At 37.9% G+C, this 25,052-nt stretch overlaps 1 protein-coding gene across 6 annotated transcripts in view; it reads left to right on the top strand.

The window, feature by feature from the left end:
* Positions 1-25,052, top strand: part of MICAL3 (microtubule associated monooxygenase, calponin and LIM domain containing 3) — a 157,796-nt gene that overhangs the window by 49,091 nt on the left and 83,653 nt on the right. For 5 of the 6 annotated variants that reach the window (XM_083820296.1, XM_083820297.1, XM_083820298.1 and 2 more), the window contains exons 2-17: positions 1,826-2,201; positions 6,781-6,988; positions 8,499-8,615; positions 9,304-9,405; positions 9,970-10,125; positions 10,690-10,790; positions 11,471-11,728; positions 12,322-12,437; positions 12,921-13,047; positions 13,600-13,693; positions 14,853-15,000; positions 16,327-16,523; positions 17,454-17,566; positions 18,073-18,135; positions 18,862-19,035; positions 20,129-20,221. In XM_083820296.1, coding sequence (XP_083676422.1) covers positions 1,938-2,201; positions 6,781-6,988; positions 8,499-8,615; positions 9,304-9,405; positions 9,970-10,125; positions 10,690-10,790; positions 11,471-11,728; positions 12,322-12,437; positions 12,921-13,047; positions 13,600-13,693; positions 14,853-15,000; positions 16,327-16,523; positions 17,454-17,566; positions 18,073-18,135; positions 18,862-19,035; positions 20,129-20,221 — 2,331 coding nt within the window. In that variant the 5' untranslated portion in view covers positions 1,826-1,937. The remainder of the gene's footprint in view (positions 1-1,825; positions 2,202-6,780; positions 6,989-8,498; positions 8,616-9,303; positions 9,406-9,969; positions 10,126-10,689; positions 10,791-11,470; positions 11,729-12,321; positions 12,438-12,920; positions 13,048-13,599; positions 13,694-14,852; positions 15,001-16,326; positions 16,524-17,453; positions 17,567-18,072; positions 18,136-18,861; positions 19,036-20,128; positions 20,222-25,052) is intronic. The other variant, XM_083820301.1, reaches the window with a different exon arrangement.

Raw genomic sequence — 25,052 nt, 5'->3', positions numbered from 1 at the left:
GCCTGGAGTACATTTCCAGCTTCACAACAGTGAAGTTAAGATCAAGAAGAAGGAAAGTATTTCATTCCATACTGCTTAGTGAGCAGTGCTGTTGTGGACATGACACCAGTATCAGCCAGTCAGAGAAACAGCTTTGTTTGTACCGAGTCCTCTAAGGCAGTTGACCTAATAAAATCAGAATCGCTTTCTCTGGTATAACCAATTGTTATCGCGTGACTTTTGCAGGAATTTTTATTTTTATTTTTAATAATGAACAGTTTGGGGATGTATGTAAAGGCTTCCAGGTCTCCTTTGCTATTTCTAAATTTAAGCAATAAATACCGTGTTAGGTTGAAAAACAGGAGTGCCCAGATAAGCTGCTGCAGAGCTGTCATACTAGAGGGGAAGAGACATGAGCTGTAATGTTTGACTTGGCTTCCTGTCTGCTGGAAGCAGGAAAAGAGCTGGTGAGAATCTAAAAGGTTTTATCCGAGTCCACATATTTCCTTTTTCACCTCAATACCCTTTGCAAAAAAAAAAAAAAAAAGGAGAAAAAACACCTCAGAAATGTTTTCACTTTCATAGTTCCAGCATATGTTTCCATGCTGCCCTCCCCTACCTGAAGATTAAACAGAAGTATTCTTTCCTAGAGGGCAGAGTAATTGTTTATATCTTATATGTATGTACTTTTACATAAAAGGAAGAAAAAGCTTTATTATATATAAAAGATAGAGAGAGAAAAATAGCTATTCTTTAAACAAAATCTGCTGTTTGTGATCCAAACAATTCTGTACTTCTGAGAGATCCTACAAAAGCAACTAAGCATAGCAGACCTCCTGTTAGCATATTTCATCTGCTGAGGACACCAGCTACCACCTGAAATGCTGTAGGGATCTGCATATCAAAAGAAGTTGAAAACCACAAGATTGAGGAAATAGTCTGAGAATTCCACACAGAAAATGCAGCAGACAGTTTGCAGTTTGCTTTTAGGCTGTGTTGCTTACTGAGACAGGAATATACCCACAGACTCTAAGTGAGGCAAATGTTTATACTGCTCGATGCAATGCAGGTGAGCATTTTTTTCAGTCTTGACATCTTTTCTTAAGTGTTTGATTGCTAGGTCTTAGGTCTTGCTTAGGTCTTAGGTCTTGCTTAGGTCTAACTTCTTTCTAGGATTGCAGCAGCCCTCATTGCATTTGTCATGCCGTGTACAAAAGCACTGTTTGCAAGCACTCTCAAACAGAAATACTGGTTGGTGATATGCCACTCTGTTTCCTCTTCTCTTTATCATGGATAAAGACATGTTGTTTTTGAAGGAGAGGACCAAACCTTCTTTTACTGATGGAAATCTAACTCCTAAAATACTTGGGGGTAGTCGTGTTTTCAAGAGCGGCATGTACCCATTGCTGTGGTATTAACACAGTGATCTTGTTATCACAGTCACTGCTACATTATTAAGTCTCTATCATTTGTTTCAAAACTTCTGTCTGCTTCCAAAGATATGTAACATCTGCCAGTTGACTTGTAACTTCTCTGCTATTTATATGTAACAGGAGTTTTAATAAAACTTTTTAGGTATACTGGCTCAGGTAAAGTATTCTGATTTAACAGAGAAGAGATGTGCCACTGCCTGAAGAGAGCCTTGGTGGGCTTTGGAAGGCCATGCTTCAGTCAACTCAGGCAGGACTCCTTGGGGTATTATTGATCAGTTGACTCATTTAGGACTTTCTTCATTAGGTACTGAGAATCTGGGCTCTGAGTTTAGTGGGCACAGACATCATTTTGGAAAGAAAAAAAAAAAAGCAAAGAACAAACTCAGTTACATTTTCTTCTTTTTATTTCATAGGTTGATAATGCTCGTAAGCCAGAGGTGAAAGTGTCTCAGCCGAGCAACACTGGGAAATCTGGCAGACTGGAAGAGAACAGCTGCCCCCCAGGGCAGCTGCCGCGTGTGAAGCATGGAGGAAAGTAAGAACGAGAAGGTGAACCAGGCTCATGTTCTCTTCGACAGATTTGTCCAGGCTTCAACGTGTAAGGGGACTCTCAAGGCTTTCCAGGAGCTCTGTGACTACCTAGAACTAAAGCCCAAGGACTATCGTTCTTTCTATCACAAACTCAAGTCCAAGCTAAATTACTGGAAAGCCAAAGCCTTGTGGGCCAAATTGGATAAGAGGGGCAGCCATAAGGACTATAAGAAGGGGAAAGCATGCGCCAACACAAAGGTAAGGAAAGTGATCCTCTGTGGAGATGTATTCATGGGAGTCAAAATGTGTTTTATGTTTTTTGTGGCATCAATGCTATAAGTGAGATTGAGTTATAAAATCTTCCTTTGTAGGCTTGTATCTTGGTAGTTGTTTTTTTGTTTGTTTTTGTTTGCTTGTTTTTTAAACTAGATAATAACTGGGTTATGAAATTTTCTGTTGGGGTTTAGATACAAAATATGTATATCTGGATTTTTTTGAAGTGCATCCCTTTTAATTTCAAAAAGTCTCATGTCTCTTGATAAATGCTAACTTGCCTGCCAAATTGGCAAAATCTTCAATTTAGCATTATTTAGGAAGCAATTATTTGAATTTCAGAGAAAAAAAAAAACAAAACAAAACCACAATGTGGAAACCATACCAATTCCTTTTAAAAGATTGGTATGTGTGGTATTTACTGTAAGGAATTTCTGCTTTCATGCACCCCTTCCAAATTATTTTACCTCTATTGTTGTGAGCTGGTATTTGTGCTACATACACCCTTGTTTGATGCTACAGTCTGAGCTTACTTATTTTGTTACTAAAAGACATTTCTTCATATCATTAAAAATGTTTATGGAGTAAGTTATTTTTGCAAGTAATCATACACTTCTTCTTTAAAAAAAAAAAAGGAAGATAGTGTGGAATATAATAAAATTAGAACAGGATTCTGTCCTCCTTCATTGAAGTTAATATACAAGAGAAAGAAAAGCATCTATTAACTTTTTTGGAAAAAGAGATATCTTAATTGATAAGAGAAATTAATGACTAATTCACCTAGTAGAGAACTGAGGGGGAAATAATCCTGTTCATGATGTAGTCAGTTGTTTCAGATATGAGGACTGAAGTTTGATTTCCAACTAGATATTAGAAAGTTATTCCCTTGATTGTTTCGCTTTCCAGTTACCATTTTCATATAGATGGTGAAATTTATAATTAAGTACTAAAATAACACTTGTATAAATCACTGATGGACCAAGGTCCATTTGTCCTGGCTGTTGTGGAAATGATGCGGAATATAAACTTAAAAAGTTTATAATTGTTACTTCAAATTATAGATAGCAGATGCATATAGATCAACTTGGAAAACAATGAAACAATTAGGCGGTGCTGGTCATCATTCACACTGAGCTGGTTCCTTCTAGAGGAAGGGGAGGGCAAGGAGAAGAGAGAAAGTAAAGGAGAAGAGAACAAGGAGGGGAGGCAGGTCGTATTTGCCAGTGTTTCTGAGAAGCTGTTGGTGAGATGCTCAGTAGAAGTGCAGGTAAAAAGGGTGGCACCTGTCTGCCCCAACCCAGAAACATACAGGACGGTGGAGTTGGGATTCAAGTCATTTTGAGCAGTGAAATTAGGTAGCCGAGGGGAGGTGAAATTTAGTTTAAAATAACATTTTATTTGTTAGTATATCTTAAATTTAATACATACCTGTGATGATAAATTATTTTTGTATGGCATTAAACATAAACTTTGTTGAATATTTTTATATAAAGAAATGATATGTGTGTGTATTATTTTTATATTTTTCATATATATTTCTGTTAATGACTTGTTTCCTACCCTAGTGGCATCTGCCATTAAAAGTTTGTATGTAATTCTTAAGAGATAATCACTACTATTCAAAGTAGAAGCATTCTGGGAACTGAATAATGTCTGATTTGATGTCTCCTACCTCCCTTAGTTTTATTTTCCAAATTTTTAACGTAATTTACAAACCACTAATTAAAAATACAGAAATATAAGTGGGCATGTGGAAATGATAGAATTCTAAACAAAGCTTAAAATTTTACCCATGTTATTAGAACAGATACTGATCATTTCCTTAGTAAGATTGGCTTCTATGTATTTCAACATATAGCAGTTTTGAAGATCTCATCCTCTGGAGCTTAGTTCCCACTTGCCTATTTGTAAGTTGTGTTGGGGTGAAGTGCCATGACCAGGGTTGGGCACTTTGTGCATCATGTGGCCAGTGTCCCGGTTAACCAGAATTCAGATAATTGGGGGTTTAGTTCATGAAAGCAAGATTTGCGTGTGATGCTTTGTTCAAGTGTAAATAATTGCAAGCATTTACACTAGTCCCTTTATTCATTTAGACTGAGTACCTCAAAAGAGAACAGGAAGATGATTCTCCATTCGTGGACTTCTTTCTCTTTGTTGGTTATACAGAGAATACAGAATTTCAGTTTGCCTTTTATGTTACATTACCATGGTGTTGTTACTGGTAACTAAATATAATTTATCTGAAGGATCTTGAGCAAGATGTGTTTGTGAAGGGTGAGATTGCTTTAGCACTCTGCAACAGTTGTTTGGAGTCATTGTGGGGAAAGGCAAGAAGGAACGACAAGAACTGCCTTTATTGACTTGGCTGTGCTTGGCATCTCTTGTGCCTGCTGCTGCCTGTGAAAGAACCAGAACTTAGGTTTCTATAAGGGATTAGAAACTGGAGGAGTCACGAGAGGTGGAAAAGGGAACAGAATATTTTCTTCTGATTTTAATTGTCCCTAAAACTTGCTGTGTTTTATAACAGCATTTTTTAAAACAAGGTGGCAAACTTGGCCATGAATGGCTTTTCCGAGTGTCATGTATTTTACATCCACAGCATCTAGAGTCCTAAACATAAACTTGATATTAACCACATCCTTGCGTGTGGGGGGGAAAAAAAAAAAAAAAGCTTGTAGGAAAAAATGGCCTTTACATTTCTGTGACAAAATTACAGGTAATTAGTTTTTAATTTGATTACGCAGACCTGAGTTTGAATGGTCTGATTTTAGTATAATTCATTTTCTGTTATGTTCTCCATTGTAACTATTTTATACTGGGAAAGTTATCAAAGAATAGAATTTGCCCATCTCAGTGTGGTTGTGTTGTTATTGAATGCAATCTCTTTGAAGATTGTAGTTGTCAGATTAGCAAAATTATTACATGGTTAAATATGACACACTCAGCTAATTTTCTTACAAGTTTTAAAAACAAAATTAAGTGGTGTTAGAGAGTTATACTTAACCCACAGTACTGAACTGGAAGAATACACTAGATCTTAGCTGATAGTCTCTTTTTAGAAATTCCGAGTCGGACACGTGTTCAATATTCAAGTCTATTTTGGAATCGCATTGCTAATAGTCCAGTGGTTGGGCTGCCTTTTTGACACATGCCTTCAGGTCCCCAAAGCTACTAAATAAATAGTGCTGTTATCCTTCCCTTCTCTTTTCTCTAGACTTGGATCTCTGCCCTTAGGTTTGTATGACCTCTTACATGATACAGTAGCCCTGTTAGAATTTGCATGTCAGTTGTTAATTCTTTACTGCTGCAACCTGAACTGTTTTATTATCATTTAGGCTTTATATTTGTCGTTTCACTTCATTTGCAGAATATACATCCTAGCAAATAACAGGTTAAAATGTGATGACCTGTAGAAATTGGCATATGAGGACTATTAGAGAACAAAGATCTTTGTTTTGGAATAGGCTGTTTAATCAGAAGGTTAGGTTCTGAGTAAGTTTTAGCATCTTTAAGAATTTCTCAGAGTTTTCTTGTCCAGCTGTAAGGGTATGTAAGGATCTGGAAAATACTCACATGACAGCAACAGTCACCACTTCGGTGGCTTTTTATTTGGTGGGTCTGGCTTATAGTCAATAGGAAAAAAAAAGTACAAAACTGGTACAACAAAATGGACTGTGCCCTATATTCATGTGAATACATACAGACATGCCATCTCTCTCTGGACTTCAGTTCCCCTAGGTGAGAAGTGTCAGCTGACTGTCTTGGATTTTTAATCTTAAAATATCTTGCTGTATTCTTCTGTTTCCCAGAAAGTACTTCCAACACTAGGTATGCAAGTATTTTACATTCTCAAGTCATGTATTAGCCTCTAACAGTGTTTGTGAGCAGAGTGGAAGAAGATGTGAGGTGAAAGACTTTTGATATGACAAAGGTTACATTGAAGAAAATCTATTTTGATAAAAATGCTCTTGTGACACAAAGTTTGTATTTACTTACCTGGAGGTTCCTTTGCTGCAATAATAGAAGCACCAGCATACGCCTAAGTTAGAGTGGTTTGACTTGCCTGCTGTCTGTGCTACTCTAAGTGATGATGGTTATAAAAGCATTGTGTTTTTCTGCAGTAACCGTTCCTGTGCAGCTCTGTGTTGATGAGGAATTTTCAGTGTTCTTGAAGACTTTCTCAAGAAAGGCTAGCTCAGGCCTTGGAATATGAGAGGAAAAGGCTACTTTCCTCTCAGAACAGAAAACGTGGTTGGGAAGTGGGGGAGAAGCCTTCAGAAATATTGCTGTTCTCCACGTGCTTGTATAGGTTGGAGAGCACACCTTGGCAGCTCTTCTTCAAAGAAGGGTTGGAAAGAGACAGGTTACTTGCCTGTTTCTCCAGACTTTTCATTTCTCTGTGATATGTTTCATTTTCAGGTTGCAGGTACTGCTTGAACATATCCGTGCCAGAGCATGGCAGGTAACAATAGAAAGACTGATGCTAGGATGCTTTGAACCTATGGTAAAAATACCTTTTTCCTCCTCGGACTGTGAAGTTATTGTGTACTTGGTTGCTTTGCAGTGTCTGATAATTGGGGCTGGACCTTGTGGCCTTCGCACAGCCATCGACCTGTCATTCCTAGGAGCCAAGGTGGTAGTCATAGAAAAGAGGGATGCCTTTTCCCGCAATAATGTCCTGCACTTGTGGCCATTCACCATACATGACTTGAGGGGTCTTGGCGCCAAGAAGTTTTATGGCAAATTCTGTGCAGGATCCATAGACCATATCAGTAAGTACAGCCGCTGCTAGGTATGGCAGCACTTCTTCTTTGCAGGGGAGAGGTGGCTGAGGGCAGGGGGTAACTCATTGAAATGCATCCTGCACCTGCCACTGCTCTCACATCTGTATGGTGTAATGCAGCATTACCTTTGCGTAGCACAGTTTGGGCTAGACCCACATGCGAAAGAAATAGATCGTGCCATGGAATGATCAAACGTACCACATATATCTGGTATCTTTTATAACTGCTAGTTTCTGAGACCTAACTTTTTCATATACTGAAAAGTACATCTAAGGTTCAAAGCTTTTTTCCCCCTGATGGATCACTTTCCTATTTTTCCTGTTACATTCCTGCAGCTGCAACATTATTCTGTTGCTCTTGAACATTGTGTGTGAGGTGTTTTGTTTGTTTGTTTGTTTTTTAATTACTGAATGTTTTTGAACATTCTTTTGAATGTTGATCTGGAAAATGGAGGAGCAGTTTTAACATTGTTAAGTTTTGGAAGAGTGGTGGAGATGTTTTCAAGAACACCACCAGCCTCTGAATAGATTTTAATTAAATAGATGTTTGCACATTGAAATGAAGAATAATTTTGATAATTCTCAAATTCTGAGAAAACTTCCTCTTTTGAAAGCTGCACGCTTCAGTAGGGCAAGAGCTACCATTTTTCACTTCTTCTTTCAAAAATTTACCAGACGGGTTAGTTTGCCCACCAGTCTGTGTTCACCACAGGGCATAAATGGAAGTATAAATTGAGACAAACATAGTAGGTAAGATTTAGCTTCTTGTTCAATGCAAAAGCTTTTTTTTTCTTCTTTTTTTTTTTGAGGGGAAATGAATGTTAAAACTGAAAGACTTTTTAACTTTGGTCTTGCAGATTTATTTTTCTCTTCCAATTTCTTGTTATTTTTATTCTTCAATACTTTGTCATCTTCTTTTGTATCTCAGCACAGATGAAATTTGGTGTTTAGGTGGAGCACTTCTTCATTTCAGTATCTGAAATGTGGCAGCAAGATGTTTTCCTTCAAGTTAGTCGTTTGCCACACTGTAGTTTTTGTACCTGCTACCTACACTAATTTACGTGGAAAGAGGTGATGAGGAATTTACTATGCCCCCACTAACCCAAAGGTGTTAGGAGTAAGCTGCAGTTCAATATTACAGCTAACTTGGTCAAATGGCTATCATCTGTGACAAAAGTGCAGTCCTGCTTGTGCTCTCTTTAATGCCTTTCCTGCAGTGCATGTTCTAGTTATTTCCCTTGTTGTTGATTTGGGGGCTGAAACGTTAAAAAAATATTTACTTTCTTGGGGAAGGACTGGAATTTCCGCTACATGGAAGTTCCTTGGCATGCCATGATACTACACACCAATGCTGCCTTGAATGAAGTGCTGGGAACACAGTGGGAAGAAGAAAGCAGCAGCTAGCCTTTAGATCAATTTATCAGTAACATCAAACAGAGATGTGTGCACTTGTGCTCTTTCCTTTTTCTCTTATTTCTCTATCATCTGCTTTTTTTCAGGTATCCGTCAACTCCAGCTTATCCTTTTGAAGGTTGCCTTGATCTTGGGAATAGAGATCCACGTCAATGTGGAATTTCAGGGGCTTGTTTACCCTCCAGAGGATCAGGAAAATGAAAGCAAGTAGCGTTGAAATGGGTACTAGAGAGAGGGGAAATTGTGGTAGGGGGCACAGATTCCCACTCCTTAATGTTGCATATGACTCTGAGTCTTTTCCTCATGCTCCATTAATGAGAGTAATCTTCAATACACTTTTGCTTGAGTTTTTAATAGGCTTTATTCTTTCTAGTAAGGCAAAATCACCTGAATTACTAAGCAGAAATAATCCAAAACACAGTAGGTTCTAATTTCTCCAAACATATTTAAGCCTATTACACTTAGAAAGTATCTTTTTAAAACAACTCTTTCATTTGCATTCACGGAGGATATTTATATCAGTGAATGATCTTTGTTATGCTGTTTGCATCGCTGTGAAACCCACTGTCTGATTGCTATGAGTGATGGTGGCTTACTTGTCTTTTGGCATCCTGTTAATTGAATAACTAGTAGAGAACCTATAAAGGTTTTAGTGATCCTTAAAGGTAATAATCAGGGAGCGGTTATTGGGGATGTCGCTGCCTAGCATAGTGCATTCTCTGATTCACGCAGAGTGGCTGTGCAAGTCAGCAATAGCTCTTGTCAACGATATAGCTATCCTGCAGTGTATCTTTATTGACAATGTGAGAAAGGGATTATGGATGTGTTTTTATATATTTGTTCTACTATGTGCATTGTTTATTTTGTCATTGACCTGGAGTTTATCAACAGGAATAGGTTGGCGTGCATTGGTCCATCCAAAAACCCATCCAGTATCAGAGTATGAATTTGAAGTAATCATTGGAGGGGATGGCAGGAGGAACACCTTAGAAGGTAAGTGTCCGTAATTCTCTTTAAAATAGAACTAATTCTTAAATTAGTTCGAGCAGATATGAAGAAAAAAGACTTCAAAGTCCTGATCAAAATCTAGAAAGACATTTGACTAGTGAAAGGAAATTAAAAGTCCATGTAGAAATCTGTTTTTATCAAGACATGTGGGTCATATTTTTCTTCTATCTATCCACCAGCAAAAGAATGAGATATTTGACCTGAATAATTTTTCCCACCTTCTTTCTTTAGCTAGTGTTGTAGCTCTTAATTTTGAAAGTAGGAGTTGAAGTGCTAAATATTCTTCTGTGTAGTAGAGAATTTTATGTAGTATTTTGATGCAAATTACAGTTTTTGGGAAAGAGGTAAGAAAGAGAGGGGGGAGCTTTTTTCCTAAATAAGAGCCACTATTTTTCTGATGAAGCAATTGTTGCTTTCTCAGTGCAGGAGTTTCTAATATAACAGATCCAATCTCTCCTTTATTTTGTGAGGACACCTGTCTATGGCATGCTGAGTATTCTCTGAAGCTATGCTCTATTTTTCAGCATTACTACTTTATCTTTCCCATAGGGTTTCGCCGAAAAGAGTTCCGTGGTAAACTAGCGATTGCTATCACAGCAAACTTCATCAATCGCAACACCACAGCTGAAGCCAAAGTAGAAGAGATTAGTGGTGTGGCATTCATATTCAACCAGAAGTTCTTCCAGGATCTACGAGAAGCCACAGGTTTGTCAGCAATTGCCAAATTTCCAATGAAAACTGTTTGTCTTTCTTACTGCAACTTTGTAACTCAGGTATCACAATGTTTAATCAATAAACAAATGACTTGTGCCAGGAAGTCAGTCATTGCTGTCTCTCTTTGAAATCTCGCTTCCCTCATTTTTACAGCTGTTCTATACATCTGTACAAAGCAGTTGTGTGTCATTCAGATGTGTGTCATTTTGTTCAGAAATGGAGGACTTATTTCCCTGAGGGTTTTCAGGAAATCAGATCTGCTCTTAAGAAAAGCCTGAATCCTGAGTTTAGCTTCCTGCACTCCACATCTGCATACAAACCTTAATGTGATGATAAATGTATTTTTGAAAAAAATTACCTATATACAGGTGAAATGCTCTGTTTGTGGTTTTGTTGAAGATGTAATTTTTAAACTCATCAAAAGCATGGGAGGAAGTTGCTTGGCATTCTCTCTAAGGTTTTCTAACCATGTAGTTTCAATTTACTTTCTTCCAAAGAGCTCATTTTTGCACATACTGTGTAACATGTTCCTTTACTATCTTGTTCTGTCACAAGGCATTGACTTGGAGAACATTGTCTACTATAAAGACGATACACACTACTTTGTCATGACTGCCAAAAAGCAGAGCCTGCTGGATAAAGGTGTAATACGGCATGTGAGTATTAACTTTTATATATTCTTTATGTACTAAGATTGTGGGACAACTTGCTTTTAGTATGCTAAAAGAGGGGAAACGCACTCTTATTTCACCACATGATGTTTTTATACAGGTGTAATTTAGAAACAAACATATGTGATTAATGCCCTTCTGAAGTATTTTCAGCCATGAGAAAAGTGCTATAAGACCTACCCTGTCTAAATTTGTATCCTTTTGTCAATTTGAGGGTTTTGTTCGCAATAAGGTAATATATGTTTAAAGAACCTTTGGTGGCTTATTTGAACTTCTCTCATTTAATGAAAATGAGAATGCGAGGAGTGAAGAAATTCTTGGAAATTTACCTCCATCTTATTCTGACAGAAGCAGATTTAAAAGTAGTTTGGCCACAACCGAATACATAAGGAGTGAGGTCTTGTGCCTTTTGTATGAAGAGAAATGCTCAGAAGTTTCTTGGCCCTTTCACACTCAGAAATGCCAGTGGGACTGATGACTGTTTTCAATAAAAGATTTACAAATTTTTCAGTGGAATTAAGAGCATTATTAGGGATGTAAGAATTAAAGGGCAAACCTATATCAATGAATTTGTAGTGGATTTTTTAATGCCAACAATTCTATGTCAGTCTTAAAACAACCTTATAGATTTGGCTCTTTCACTTTTACTTGTCTCTCTTTGGCAGGATTATGCTGATACGGAGTTACTACTCTCGCGGGAGAACGTGGACCAGGAGGCTTTGCTAAACTATGCCAGAGAAGCAGCTGACTTCTCTACTAATCAGCAGCTGCCTTCACTAGACTTTGCCATCAATCACTACGGGCAGCCAGATGTGGCAATGTTTGACTTCACGTGCATGTACGCATCAGAGAATGCAGCTCTGGTGCGAGAGCAGAATGGCCACCAGCTACTTGTGGCACTGGTTGGGGACAGTCTCTTAGAGGTTTGTGTTTTAAACTTAATGTGTGTAAACAGGGATTTGAATTGTAAGCATAAACCGTTGCACCCATCACTGAAATGTGTGCTGCCTATAAGATAATTATTATGAGGAACACTGCTGTTTATTATATAATAAAGTGGGAGGTTTGAAAGAAGGGTAGGCATGTTGGGAAAACAGAATATTTAGGATGGTAATGATCATGCTTAAGAAAATATGTGCAGAGATTTTTCTGAAGTTATATCTATTCCATGTGCTTCTTATTGGGACAATTATACTTGCTGTGGGAACCTACTCTAGGCCTGTTAATAATTAGCATTTTGTAGTTGGTTAAAAAGTACAGTATTGAAGAGTAGTTCTTAAGATACTCCAGGCTATGAATAGCTGTAGGCAACAGAGGAACATTTGGCTTTGAGGAAGCTCATGGACAATTCACCATGCATCTAGCTTCCTCTAGCCCAGTGGGAGTAGAGCTTCAATCTAATTACTGAGCAGTAACTTCCCAGCAGATTACCCTCTATATTCATGGTATTCATTTAAAATTTTCTCTAACTGATGTTTTTCCTTTCTGTTCTTCTTTTTGAAAACTATTATGTTAGCCGTTTTGGCCAATGGGAACTGGAATAGCCAGGGGATTTTTGGCTGCAATGGACTCTGCTTGGATGGTACGAAGTTGGTCACTCGGAGCAAGTCCTTTGGAAGTTCTTGCAGAGAGGTAGTAGAAAAAATGCTTACACTTTCAGTTCTAATCTCATCCTCCAACATGTCATCATTCATTCCAATTCCTTCTAGTGCAAATATATTGATAAGAGAGGAGATACAGATTTTCACTGTTTTTAGAGGGTGCTTGTGCCTATAATTAAATTGAAGAAAAAAATCCGAAGGAGCTGATAAGCTGAAGTATATTTATAGAGGAATAAGAAATGCTGAAGCTGTTCTTGGTCCTAGTTTTACAAAGCAGATTAGATGAAGAGTCTTTTCTTGGTGCTTATTGGTATTACATGGAGAAAGTGAGCCTGACTTACTGTCACAAGCCTTTCAATAGCAAACTGGATGAAGATGTAGGTGCCTTTAAAGTACCAGAGACAACAAAACTGTTTGTTGTTCCCTATTATCCTGTAAATATCTTTTATGATTTTCTTAGCAGTATTAATAGTGATGCATCTTTACAAAGAAACTTTTTTTTTTTTTTCCTAAGGGAAAGCATTTATAGGCTACTGCCTCAGACCACCCCTGAGAATGTGAGTAAAAACTTCAGCCATTATAGCATTGATCCAGCCACCCGGTATCCCAATATCAATGTCAACTTCTTGCGGCCACAGCAGGTAACTAGAAAAATTGTGCTTCTGAATATTTGTAATCTGCATTGTCTTTTCGTAGGTGAAACTATGCTCTTGTTTTGGGACAGATAACGACCTGACTGTGGCAGTATAACTTGCAAGCAGTGAGATGCAGATACATCAGACAAGAGTCAAGTTCTTAATTCCTGTTTTGTCTAGAGTTTAGGAGTTGTAAAAATGTGCTTTTAAATCATCTGTATTTTTGATTTTGACAGTTTTAACCATGCTGTGATAATACTTGAAATCTATAAACATGTGTGTCTGTGCATACATTTTCTTTGTACTAAGTCTAGTATACCAGTCTATCATTGCAATTTGGTATCCACTGAGCAGCAGCAGTCATCTGAACTATTCAGCACTGACAAATTGTCCCTTGTTCTGGAGTTCTTGAGCTAGAGCTTTCTGCTACATAAGAATACTTGTCTTCTTTCTTTTGCCTTGGGATGACTCCTTCTTGTCCTCCTGCCCTTTCTTTGTGGATGTTGGATACATAGCATGTTGGTCATTTTTATTTATTTATTTTTTGCATCATTTTAGGTACGCCACTTGTATAATACAGGAGACTTGAAAGACATTCACCTGGAAATAGAGAACTTTGTGAACTCCAGGACACCAAAGCTGACTCGGAATGGTAGGCCTTGTTACTGCTCCATTCCTTTTGGTATTCGGGGGCTGAATTAGTGCAAGGCACATGGAGCAATGTCACTAGTGTATTGTTTAGTCAGGCTCTTTTGCTGTAGAAAAAGTATCCAGCAATTGTTTTGTCAGCAGTCTGATTTTTTGCCAATCTTTCAAGTTTCAATTAACATGCAAATATATTGTTGTTTACCTAGTTTCCTTGCTTTATAATGCTGCAATATTTCTAGAACATGTCATCTTATACAAGCATTGCTTTTCACCTCCCTTATCCCTACAACAATGTCCTTACTTAGAGTGCAGGAGGCTTGCCTGAATTCACTCTAACAGTAAACACAAAATTCTTATAAAAATAACAAAAGTTATTTCTAGTACAGTCTTTCATGTTTATGCTTTTCTTTACTTAATCTCATCTCGTAGCTTAACTAAATGGAACCTCACTTTACTTATGTTATTCTGAAAGCTAGTTGCCTTCTGAGAAGCATTTCAGTATCTGTCTACTTGGCCTGTACCCCGAGGGGTATGTTGAACATTTCCATTTGCACACCTTGCCTTTGAATGTCCAGATAGCATTGGGGTCTCTCTGAATGGTGCTTTGCTGCTGAGCCTGCTTTCACTGCTGAATATGTAGTCTTTGGATTTGTTCTTTGGCCTGCAACCATGTCCCCTTAGGCTGTAATCTTGTCAGATCTTGCAGTAAGGCAAGGTCAAAACAGGTCAGCACTTCTAATGGAAGGCTTTCAATAGGAAAGAAACAATTGCAAAAGTACATTTGTAATTCTTGCATTACAAATAGTGTATCTGGACTTCAGAGAGCATTGTACTACTGTATATCCTTTTGATAATATTTAAAACAAGCCTTTGTGACTGCTTTATAGTTCCTGGGGCTCTTTTACAAGGGCTAGGGTGAAATCTCGGGCAAGATATAACTTCTATAGTTACTTTTTAGCAAATGAAAAATCCTTTCATGGATCTAAAATAGATATCATAGCCTTTAAAAATAATAATAATAATTTTGTCCTGTGTTACCCATTGTAGAAGGAGCATATTGTTTACACAAAGGTTTTATTTGCCTATTCATATTTTTTATGATGTAGTTAAGATTCATGTAAGAGATTTTGTGTGTTTCTACTTAACAACATGATTTCTTACAGAGTCTGTAGCTCGCTCTAGCAAATTGCTCAATTGGTGCCAGAGGCAGACAGATGGGTACGCTGGTGTAAATGTTACAGATCTCACGATGTCATGGAAAAGTGGCTTAGCTTTGTGTGCCATTATCCACAGATACCGTCCAGACTTAATGTAAGTAATTGGCTCTTTGAAGATCTGGGAAGGGCGAAATGTTAGTTATATTTCAAACATACGATTGAGAGTGAGGCAATGTGTTTGTGACTTATGAAGAAATGGATTGAAATTAAGTCAATTAAGCCTGATAAAAGCTAATGTACAGTGATTCACCAGCAGAGTGGAAGGTCATAATAGCTTGATGAATATGAAGGTAAATGTGTTGTCATTTTCTTTTCTGGATGGTTTGACAGAATTAAACTTCAGATTGGTACTGTCTGGAATTCATTATTGTCAAACAGCTCTTCTCTGTGAAATTAGTCAGGAATAGTTGATAGCTTCAGTTAAATTTCTTGTGAACAAGTCTCTACACAGACCTTTAATCTCCTGTTTGACAGTAACTTTTTAAAAACTGCCCTTTACAGAAGTAGTGACTCACTACCTGAATGTTGCTGTTTGTAAACTAACATGTTGTTTGGATGAAAGAGAGGCCGTCCTCTTACACTATATATTGAGTAAAGCAGTAGCCCCATTCTAGAACAGGAAAACAGTGGCTGGCAGAAGTATTAGTAGCAAAGACTAGCAGTTTAATTGAAATCTGCAGTGACTTCAGCTTCCCAAAGGGACATTAGAAAAAATAAATGCCAGAGATGTAATTAAAGGCATAATCCAGTAAAAAGCATGCTAAATAATTGTGTGGTTATTCCCTTCCATGTGCACTGAATTGCTTTACTACCAGTGCACTCAAGTTAACTGAGCTACTCTTTTTAATAGCTATATAACTTGTGAAGGGTTCAAGTGAAAGTATTCTATACTGTGTTGCTTTTCAGATAGTTCATATAACTCTCCATAAGCTATGTAACTTTTTATAGAGTTTTAGCTTTGTTTATATATATATATATATATATATATATATCCACACACATATATATATAGTTCTACAAGTTTTGGAAACAATAGAACAAAATAAGGGGTCAGTCGAGAAAAATGGGGACAAAGAGAAACTTCATTTAGGACTTCATTTAGTTCCAAGCACATAAAAGATTTTACATACAGGAAAGTGGTAGAGTTTTCCAGCAAAGGAGGAAGTGAAGATGTATTTCAGGGAATAATCAGGTTCTTAAGAATTAAAAATCAGGTTTATTGGAGGAGCAACAAATGAAAAAAGAGTTAAGTTTGAGTCAAAGTTCACCATAATTAAATAGCATCAACTCTGCAACACAAAAGGTATGTTGACAAGTAAATTTGGGAGATTTCAGAAAAAAATGGCAGTGGATCCCTGATTTCTTTCAGAAGACTGATTTCCACTTGATTGAGTGCATGCCCTCTTCCTGCCCTTTGCAGAGACTTTGATTCTTTGGATGAACACAATGTAGAGAAGAATAACCAGCTGGCCTTTGACATTGCTGAAAAAGAGTTTGGAATATCTCCCATTATGACTGGAAAGGAAATGGCATCTGTTGGTGAACCAGATAAACTGTCGATGGTGATGTACCTCACACAGTTCTATGAGATGTTCAAAGACACCATCCCCTCTAGTGGTAAGGAGTTTGGGACAGGTCTTTAAGATTTAAAGACAGCTGCAGAATGAATGTGTGAGCTTGAGTTGTCTTTGTGCTTCTTCCACATGTACTTATACTAGTCACTCACTAACTTTACATTACAATAAGATGTCTTATTGGTGTTTATAAAGACAAGAGCATCAAGAGCAAAAAGAGGAGTTAATAAATACAAAGTAATGGCCTTAAAAGCTTAAACTCACTTCACTATTTGACGACTTCTCTGCTCTCTTGCTATTATTTAGGTGTTCATCTGTCTTCACTAATGTGAAATCCCTTGCTAGTATTTGTTTAGTAGGTAATTTCAAAATACCGGCCAAATTTTATATCTAATTTTTACTATCCATGAGTGGTGAGAGTGACTTCAGGCCAATGAGAGGCAGGAATGAAAGATATTTGATTAAAACTGTAGGATATAGTTGCTTAACATAAGTGAATATTGCCCGTCTCTAAATCTTAATAATGTAGCTTTTTCTTTATTACTGATTATCTTAATTCAAATTCTAAGATATATCTGATTCACATCTGTAATTCTGGGGGAAAAAATAAAAAGTGTGTTTAATAGCCATTTAAAAATACAGTCTATATCAGTTAGGTATTATTTTCAAAACTCTGAACTTTTGTTACTAATACTGATAATCATGATGCTCTTCAATTATGAAAGTAAATACAGTATTTATTCTAGGTGTTTATAAAGCCTAGAAGTAGAACTGATTTTGGCAAAATGAAGAAAGAAACATATCTGAGAAAGCTATTAATTTGGGACTCTTTACAATTATTTTGTGCAGAGTGCTTAAGGAAAAGAGTGGTATATTAAAAAAAAATTGGTGAGTCCTTCAGTTGTGTTTTTAATAATACCACTGCAGAAATAATTTCATGGCATTCCCTTGTCCTACCTGTTTTTGCTAACAGATAGTGTGGACCTGAATGCAGAAGAAAAAGCTGCCCTAATTGCCAGTACCAAATCTCCTATCTCTTTTCTCAGTAAACTGGGACAAAGCATCTCTCGGAAACGTACTCCAAAGGTAACCATACCCCGGTCTTGATAACAGCTGTGTCTATTAGGCTGCTGTCCAAGTAGGTGGTACTACAAATGGATGCGTCTGTCTGCTATGTATCTACAAAAGACCATGTGTTCTTCAGCTCTTGTCATGAGACAATACATGACCTTTAGAATTACATTAGTAATATGCACTCTCAATTCGTGGTATATTTCCGTCTTAAAATCCTAGCTTTTTGGTAGAATGTGGGGATATACTTTGTATTGGAACACAATCGATTGCTCAGTTCCCAGTTTGCTGGAGGTGTTGAAGAATGTCAGGTAGAGTTTCCAATATATGAAACCCCGAAGTGGGAGGGGATGACACGCAACAGAAAAAAAACACCTTTCTTTAAACAAATGGGGAATGACCTAGAGAATTAATCAGTTGTATTACAAAACTTATTTAAGTGCACTCATGACATTTGTCTCAGACCAGAAAGGTATGAGAATCCTTATCTTTGTTTTCTTTCTTTCTTACTCTGTTTTCAGGACAAAAAAGAAAAGGAACTGGATGGTGCAGGAAAGAGGAGGAAAACCAGCCAATCTGAGGATGTAAGTATTATAGTAAGGAAGGTGTCAGGGAGAAAAATATATCTGGTACATTTCTTTGTTCCAATTTCAGTCCTTTCATTTTCTGTATCCAGACTGGGCTTATGTGGGAATTTCTAAATTAAAATTAATTCTTCAGAAGTTATGCTTTGTTGTATTTATAGAGGAAATATTTTACTGATGCTTATGAAAGAAGAGTACACTACAAATGAGATATTGCAGTTGCTCCGTATTCTATTTTTATTGCAATTTACTTTGATTTGGTGAGTGCACCAATAATAAAGTTTCATTTAGTAAAATCACGTAGTAGAGTCAGGGATTTCATTCATAGTTGAACTGTAGTCTCAGTTAGTGCAAAAAGCATACATAACCACAACGCTCCGCAAGGTAGTCCTTCAGTTCAAGTGCTTATAGCCAAATAGGTACAAGTGAGCTAAAAGTTAGTACTTAGAATTGTCAGCGAAGGTTGAAGATATCACTTTGCTTTATGCCAGCAGATTCATGAGTGTTTCAACTGTGGTCTCTCGGGTAGGTAACTGTGTCAAGTAAGGTTGGAAAGATAGTTTATCAGAACATTTGATGGCATACCAAAGAAAATTAAAATGTGAGCTTGCAAATGCATACCAATAGATTTGTTTTCTACACTGTTAGAAATCTATTGCACCAAAGGGGAAGAGAGAAAAGGTCATCTGGATGTATCTGTTAAATTTTGATCTCACTGGTTGATAGGAGGATGTCCCTCGAAGCTACAGAGAAGAAAGACCTACATTGGTGAGTGCCCTGACGGAGAGGAGAATTGATGCTGCCATTGGGAATCAGAACAAAGTCAAGTCCATGGCAACCCAGCTACTGGCCAAGTTTGAGGAGAATGCACCAGTGCAGTCCTCAACCTTACGAAGACAGGTATGAGATGGTTAATAAAACACTGTATTTTGGAATCATGGCACAAAATCATGAGTAATAACATGCATTCCTCAAGACTGGATGCTAGTGGTGCTCTTGTACTTCAAAGGCTGTCCTGGGGAAGAATGAAGGTTACTTAAAAGAGAAAAAAATTACATTTAGGAGTATGGGATGGAGAGCTTCCTAATGAAAGTCTGCTTTCCTGTTACTGACAGTATAATGTGATCTCTTTCAAAAACACCTTACCAGCAATTAAGTTTCTGGTATAACTACTTTTGCTGTTGAAAAGCTTTCCAGGAACATCCCATTTCTCACCTCCAAGAGCTATCATTTAATTTCCGATTAGAACATTTTCATGTCAGGTTATATGTTTGTTCTTCTGAACTGTGATTAAGTATTTTTATCTTTATGTAAGCACAGCAGATAAATGTCTGGGAATTTCATTGCAATCAGGATATTTATATCATTTCAAGTGAGGCTTCCTGACAACTGCCGGTTATTCAGGATATTATCTGAACTACTGCAACTGCAGGGTAGTCATCTTTGAAGTGATGCCGAGTCACTTCAAGATGCTGCTAAGCTGTGTAGTGTCAGCAGTATAAGGTTCAGTATGGTTTAAGTGCCTGAGTTCTTGCTCTGCTGCATAGTCTATCTGGTGCCAAGCTTTGTGCTGCCCTGGCCAGATTGTGAACAGGACCTTATCTAGCTACTTTAAGTCTAGTTCAGGTGTATGTATGCTACATTGCACAGTGGTGTTGGTAGCATAGCATAATCTCAAAACGGTGATATTTATTTTACTGTTTACCAGTCAAATGTTTCCTCAGCCACTGCATATTGGCTGGAATAACCGGGCTGAATTGAAGAAACAATGAAAATAAAGGGAAGGTCAAAAAAAAAGTGCAGTTTCCCATTTGTTGATGTCTTTTCCCTTTTGATATATGACTGGCTAAATGAATTCTCCTCTACCCTATTTTTTGTTAAATGTTTGTCTGTCTGATTCTGTCTCTCATTCCTTTGGCTTTCTTCGAGTTTCCTTTGCTATTCTATCATCCCTCCTTGGTCCCAACCCAATTTCCCTACAACCTGCATGCAGCAACCTGTCCTGCCTTATCAAGAACGTGTTCACAACCAACCATCCAGCAGACGAGAGCAGGGCCGTCTAGCTCCCATGCCCCAGTGGAAACAGGTAAAGAAATTGATTATGAATATAATATGTTGCCTGCACCCGACACCAGCTATCACTATCCTGTTTTTAAACCAGTCCTTTTCCAGCAAAAACATCCTTTTTAATGTGTGAGTCCATTATTTTAAATAGTTTAACTTATAATGAATAAAATCAAAGTCTGCCTTTGGTAATAATGCATGGTTTGTTGTTTCAGGAGGACTTAGTCAAACTTACCTTGTTGTCTTATGCTAGTTTCATCTTCCTGGGTCTTCAGTGGATATTTCATCAGAAGCCTTGCCTATAATGCAATGTTGTATTGTCTGGAGTATTTCTAGATTATTCTCTTAGAAAACAACAGAGAATATGTAGGCAATTATTGCAGCCAATGAGGTTAAAGATGTCATGCCATCTGTGGTATTAAAGCTTTTCATTGGTGTAAAGAGTAAAATTGATTGTCAGTTTTGCTGTTCATGTGAAATATTACGTGTTCTGCAATTAGAAGAGACATTTCAGTTTCTGTGGTTTTCCTTTCTGTGTGACAAACTTAGCTTTCCTTGCGAGCTTCTGACCTTCATTGCATTGCAGATTCCTGTATTACTATGGATTAAGTAAATTTTAGATTCTCTGCCACAAACAGTGACAGAATAAGGAACAACAGAAGAAAGATCAGTAGGTATCATATTTTATTTTCTCTTTTGTATGTTTTAGCCCATTGTCATTACTGGTATTTTTCTTTCAGCAGTGCACTTTGAAAGCAAGGCATGTGACAATCAATCTTTTCAGGCAAACAGGGATACTTATCTCACTGGCTTCCTCTGCTTCCTCTCTTTCCCTGTGCAAATCACCTCCTCTTGTTTGGAGAGTGCTGAGATATATTTTTCTGGCAGCTATAATTTAGAGAAACATCTGTTTCTTTCTGGTTGCAGTTTAATCATAGCATGCTTTTGGAGGCATGGAAGGCAAGGGGAAGAAGTTTGGAAGTTCACTTTTTTGTGTGTTTATGGATTCATGGTGAACTTTATCCTCAAGGTATTCAACACAAGTAGTGCTTCATGTCATGACCAGTGCCATGATCTAGAAGATTTCTCTCCAAAGAAGACCCAAACGAGGGGAATTGTCAGTAGGACTGTCAATAGAGTCTTAAAAATGTCAATATTACATTTAGGTTTCCAGAGTCATTCTTTGTTCTTCTACCTTCTCATCAAAATCTTCTTTATAAGCTAATGAGGACTTTCAGGTGGATACTCATCATCCATGATTAAGACAGATTTCAATTTTTAAGAATACTTCCAGGTATAGGGGAGAACCCAAAGAAGTGATACAGAAGAAGTGTATGTGGCTGTACATTACCAGGTCGGTTGATGAACACGGCTTATGTCACCCTCCTTTTATTCAGCAGAGACATTGATGGCTGTCTGGGGGTACTTTTTCCCTCAGGATTGGTCCTGAAGTATTTGCTTGACTTTTTTCTTTGATGAGCTTTACTGTGTCAGCAGAAGATGGTTGGTTCTTGGGTCCAGAGTTCATTCTGGATTTTGCAGTGTTTTTCATCTAACAATGAAATGGAGAAGAATAAAAGCGGGTCTCAAAGATGCACAATATGCAGAATACATTAGGATCGAAGAAACAGTTTATATGGTCCCCTATTCTAAAGGTTCCTTAGGACTTGCCCAGGGAAATAAAGGACGTCAGTGGTCTTCACATAAAAACTAACTGGGAATATATAGAACCATTTCTTCTGGACTGATCAGAGATCAGCTGAGGCTGGAAGCCATGCACCGACCCAAGCAGCCAGCTTTGTCAAGCTTGGACAGAAATCCATCCTGTGGGAATTTGTTGCTGAAGCAGTGCTTCGGCTGACTGCTAAAGATTCTTAATTCTGTTTGCTTAGGCACAAGGAATCTGACTGCTGTGAGACTGCGTGTTACTTCGGTACTAAAACAGCTTTCTACAGTGACGTTAGGAACTAACTACAAAGTTATTTCCTGGGCCACAAATCACCAGCAGTGGAGTTGGGGCTGGGTACCAGTCCGTGTTGTTGGAGATGCTGAACAGCAGTGGTATGGCTCCTGACAAGGTCTTCAGGGGGGATTTGTGTTTGCTAGAAAGATCTGCTCATGAAGGTATGGTAAAGGGTCTCTTGTTTGGCACAAATGTCACAGTTCACAAGCAGAATCTTCTGTTCAGTGATTCTGCATAAGATATATCACATAATGAAAGACTTCTACTGAGGAGTCCTTTGAAGAGGAGCAAAGCAGTTCCTGAAGGGGACAAAGTGGTGACCTGCTTTTGAAGAAAACAAGTTGCTTCATATACTTGCCCGCAGGCAGAATGAAGTTGAGGTCCTCAGGGGTTCTTGGGAGAAGGACAGTTTCCAGTCTTGTGATTGATAGGTTTGGTCCTGCATCTTGGAAGCTACATGGAAGAGAAAAGTGTACTGCAAAAGCAGCAAGAATAATTATAGGGGAGAACTGGATGTTTGTGTAGGAGGTGGTGTGGGTTGGACCACCAGTTTTTTTGGAGAATTTACATCCGCCTTAGGCTGTGGCTTGTCAGTGTCTGTCAGGTGGACTTCATTAGCTGTCCTTGTTTATCAGTTTAAGTCTAGAATTTTGCTGTTCCGTGGAGTTAAAGAGTTACCAGCCAAACAGTTTCAGTTTATAATGCAGAGTGTCTCTGTGTCTGCTGTAGAGGTGGGATAGGGATGGCTTGGTATGACAGAATTCCTAGAAAGAGTGAAGTCGTGGCAGAATCTGTTCTGAAGTGGTTTTTACTTTCATCACAAGACCTTGTTATCTCTCCTGAAAAGGGAAAACCTTGAAAGGATCAAGCAGGTTAAAAACCTCCTCAGTCTACTGCTGTAAGCATTCAGTGTGGCCTGCATTTTCCTCCTGAATTAGATTGCAGTGTTTGATTTGTTGAACTACAATTCGGGAATGCTGATCTATGTTGTCAAAACTGGGTTCATGCTACTGTGAACTTCTCAGCAGCAGCTGGTAATGCATGAAGGTAATGTTTGTGTATGTGCACAGGAGAAACATGCAATTTTTTATGTGACATGGTATCTCCTAAAAAAAGCTGGATTGCATTTTGTGGTATGGTGGATAATCTCAAATTAACCTCTAGTCGTGCTAAAATATCTTCCACGTTGCGTTCTGTTGCTTTCCATTTTCACTGCTTTTGGGAAAGAGCATCTCATCAGGGATCATGAAGCTATAGGAAAGCCATGTAGTCTATCCAGAAGAGTATCTGAGTGGTTATGGTGTGGGAGACTAGCCCTTCAAACTGAATTTTGTCCTGGATTCCAGTCTTTGAACTTACGGTCTTCAGCATATTTCTGCCATAGTTTCATAGCCTCCTAATAACAAGAAGGTATGTGTGTAATGCACAAGTGTAAATCACTGATGTGTATGAAGATGCTTGTAAGATGGAGATCACGTGTTGTGCAGCACAAATCTCTTCTGCCTCTGGACATCTGATGCTTGTTCTTTCAAGAGGATTTCCTGATATGTGATAAAAGCGTGTTGGTAGAAACCCTTTTCAGTAATTCTGTTGGAATTGTGATTTTTAAAGATATGTAATATGTGAGATGACCAGTCAGCTGGAGCTGAAATCTCAGCAGAAGAGAACTTATACCAATGATTTCTGCAAATACTGTTTTCCTACTTAATTTCTCATTTAAATACGTTGATAAGTCTTTCTTTCCTTGTTCCTGTAGCCATCTTTGACTTCACATGCTTAGAGGTGCATCCTACTGGAGGACTGAATATGTACTTCATATACCCATACAATGTTATATTCTGTGATCTGCCGTGCAAAATTACACAAGTTTGGGAATATACAGAAATTTCAAATGCAAACTAGGCCATGGTCAGATGACAGTCTATGAACAGCTGTAGTGATTGAAAATGTTACCTCCCTTTCTGCTAGAGATTAGTGCTTTCACAGCTGAGCCTTTTGAATGCTCCTAATCCACTTCAGTGCAAAATCATGTGGCTTAGTTTAAGTTGCTTGTAGCATCTGTTTGAATTACAGTTGACTTTTTTGGTGAAGGGGAAGAGAACACCCAAATAGATGTTAGCACCAGCTCAGCTGTCAGGACCATAATGAATATCTATAATATCTTTACACAGCATGCTGTTTCTTTGGAGGCTACCTAGCAGTGACTCTGGATACACAAGCATTTCTTTTTTCAGTGCAACAATTTCCAGATACGCTCCAGTGAAAAGAAAAGGAAAAAAAAAGCAAGCATAAGATACATTAAATATCTAGAAATGGTGGAGAAAAGACTGTACGTAGCGGGGACATAAAGAACTAGCAAGGCATGTTCTTTCAGTATATAAAAATGAGGACATATATGCATCGTATAGTATTCAGTTTATTTAGTATGGCTACATACTGCCTTGAAAGCAGCTGTATTTCTCTTCTAGTAGAATGGCAAAGCACAGTTTAACTCGCCTGAGACGGTTTAATATCTGTAAGGTAGAGAAGCTGAGAACGGGATACTGTGACTTGAGTTGTATTGCTAATAAGCTGCAAGCAAGAGTAATCAGGTCAACAGGATGGATATTCTTAAACATTGCAAGGCACAGCACTAAGTAATTTTTCACGAAGCAACAAGAGCAGTCCAACTCTGCTACCAAGAGTTTCAAGTTTTACGTTTGACTGAGCATAAGACCTTGACTCAGAAACTGTTGGTTGAATTGATTATTGCTATAACTACATGTTTATTGGCTGCCTCTAGAGTTATCTGCCAAATGGATGTGTGATCATGTGAATATGGGTGAAAATTTTCTCTTTCAGCTTGGATAAAATGTGGCTTTAGGTCATTCATAAGAGCTACGAGCATAGG

Source organism: Anser anser (assembly GCF_964211835.1).
Source record: "Anser anser genome assembly, chromosome: 1".
NCBI lineage: Eukaryota > Metazoa > Chordata > Aves > Anseriformes > Anatidae > Anser > Anser anser.
The sequence above is the reverse complement of the archived record's forward strand: the minus strand, read 5'-3'. Positions and strand labels throughout refer to the sequence as shown.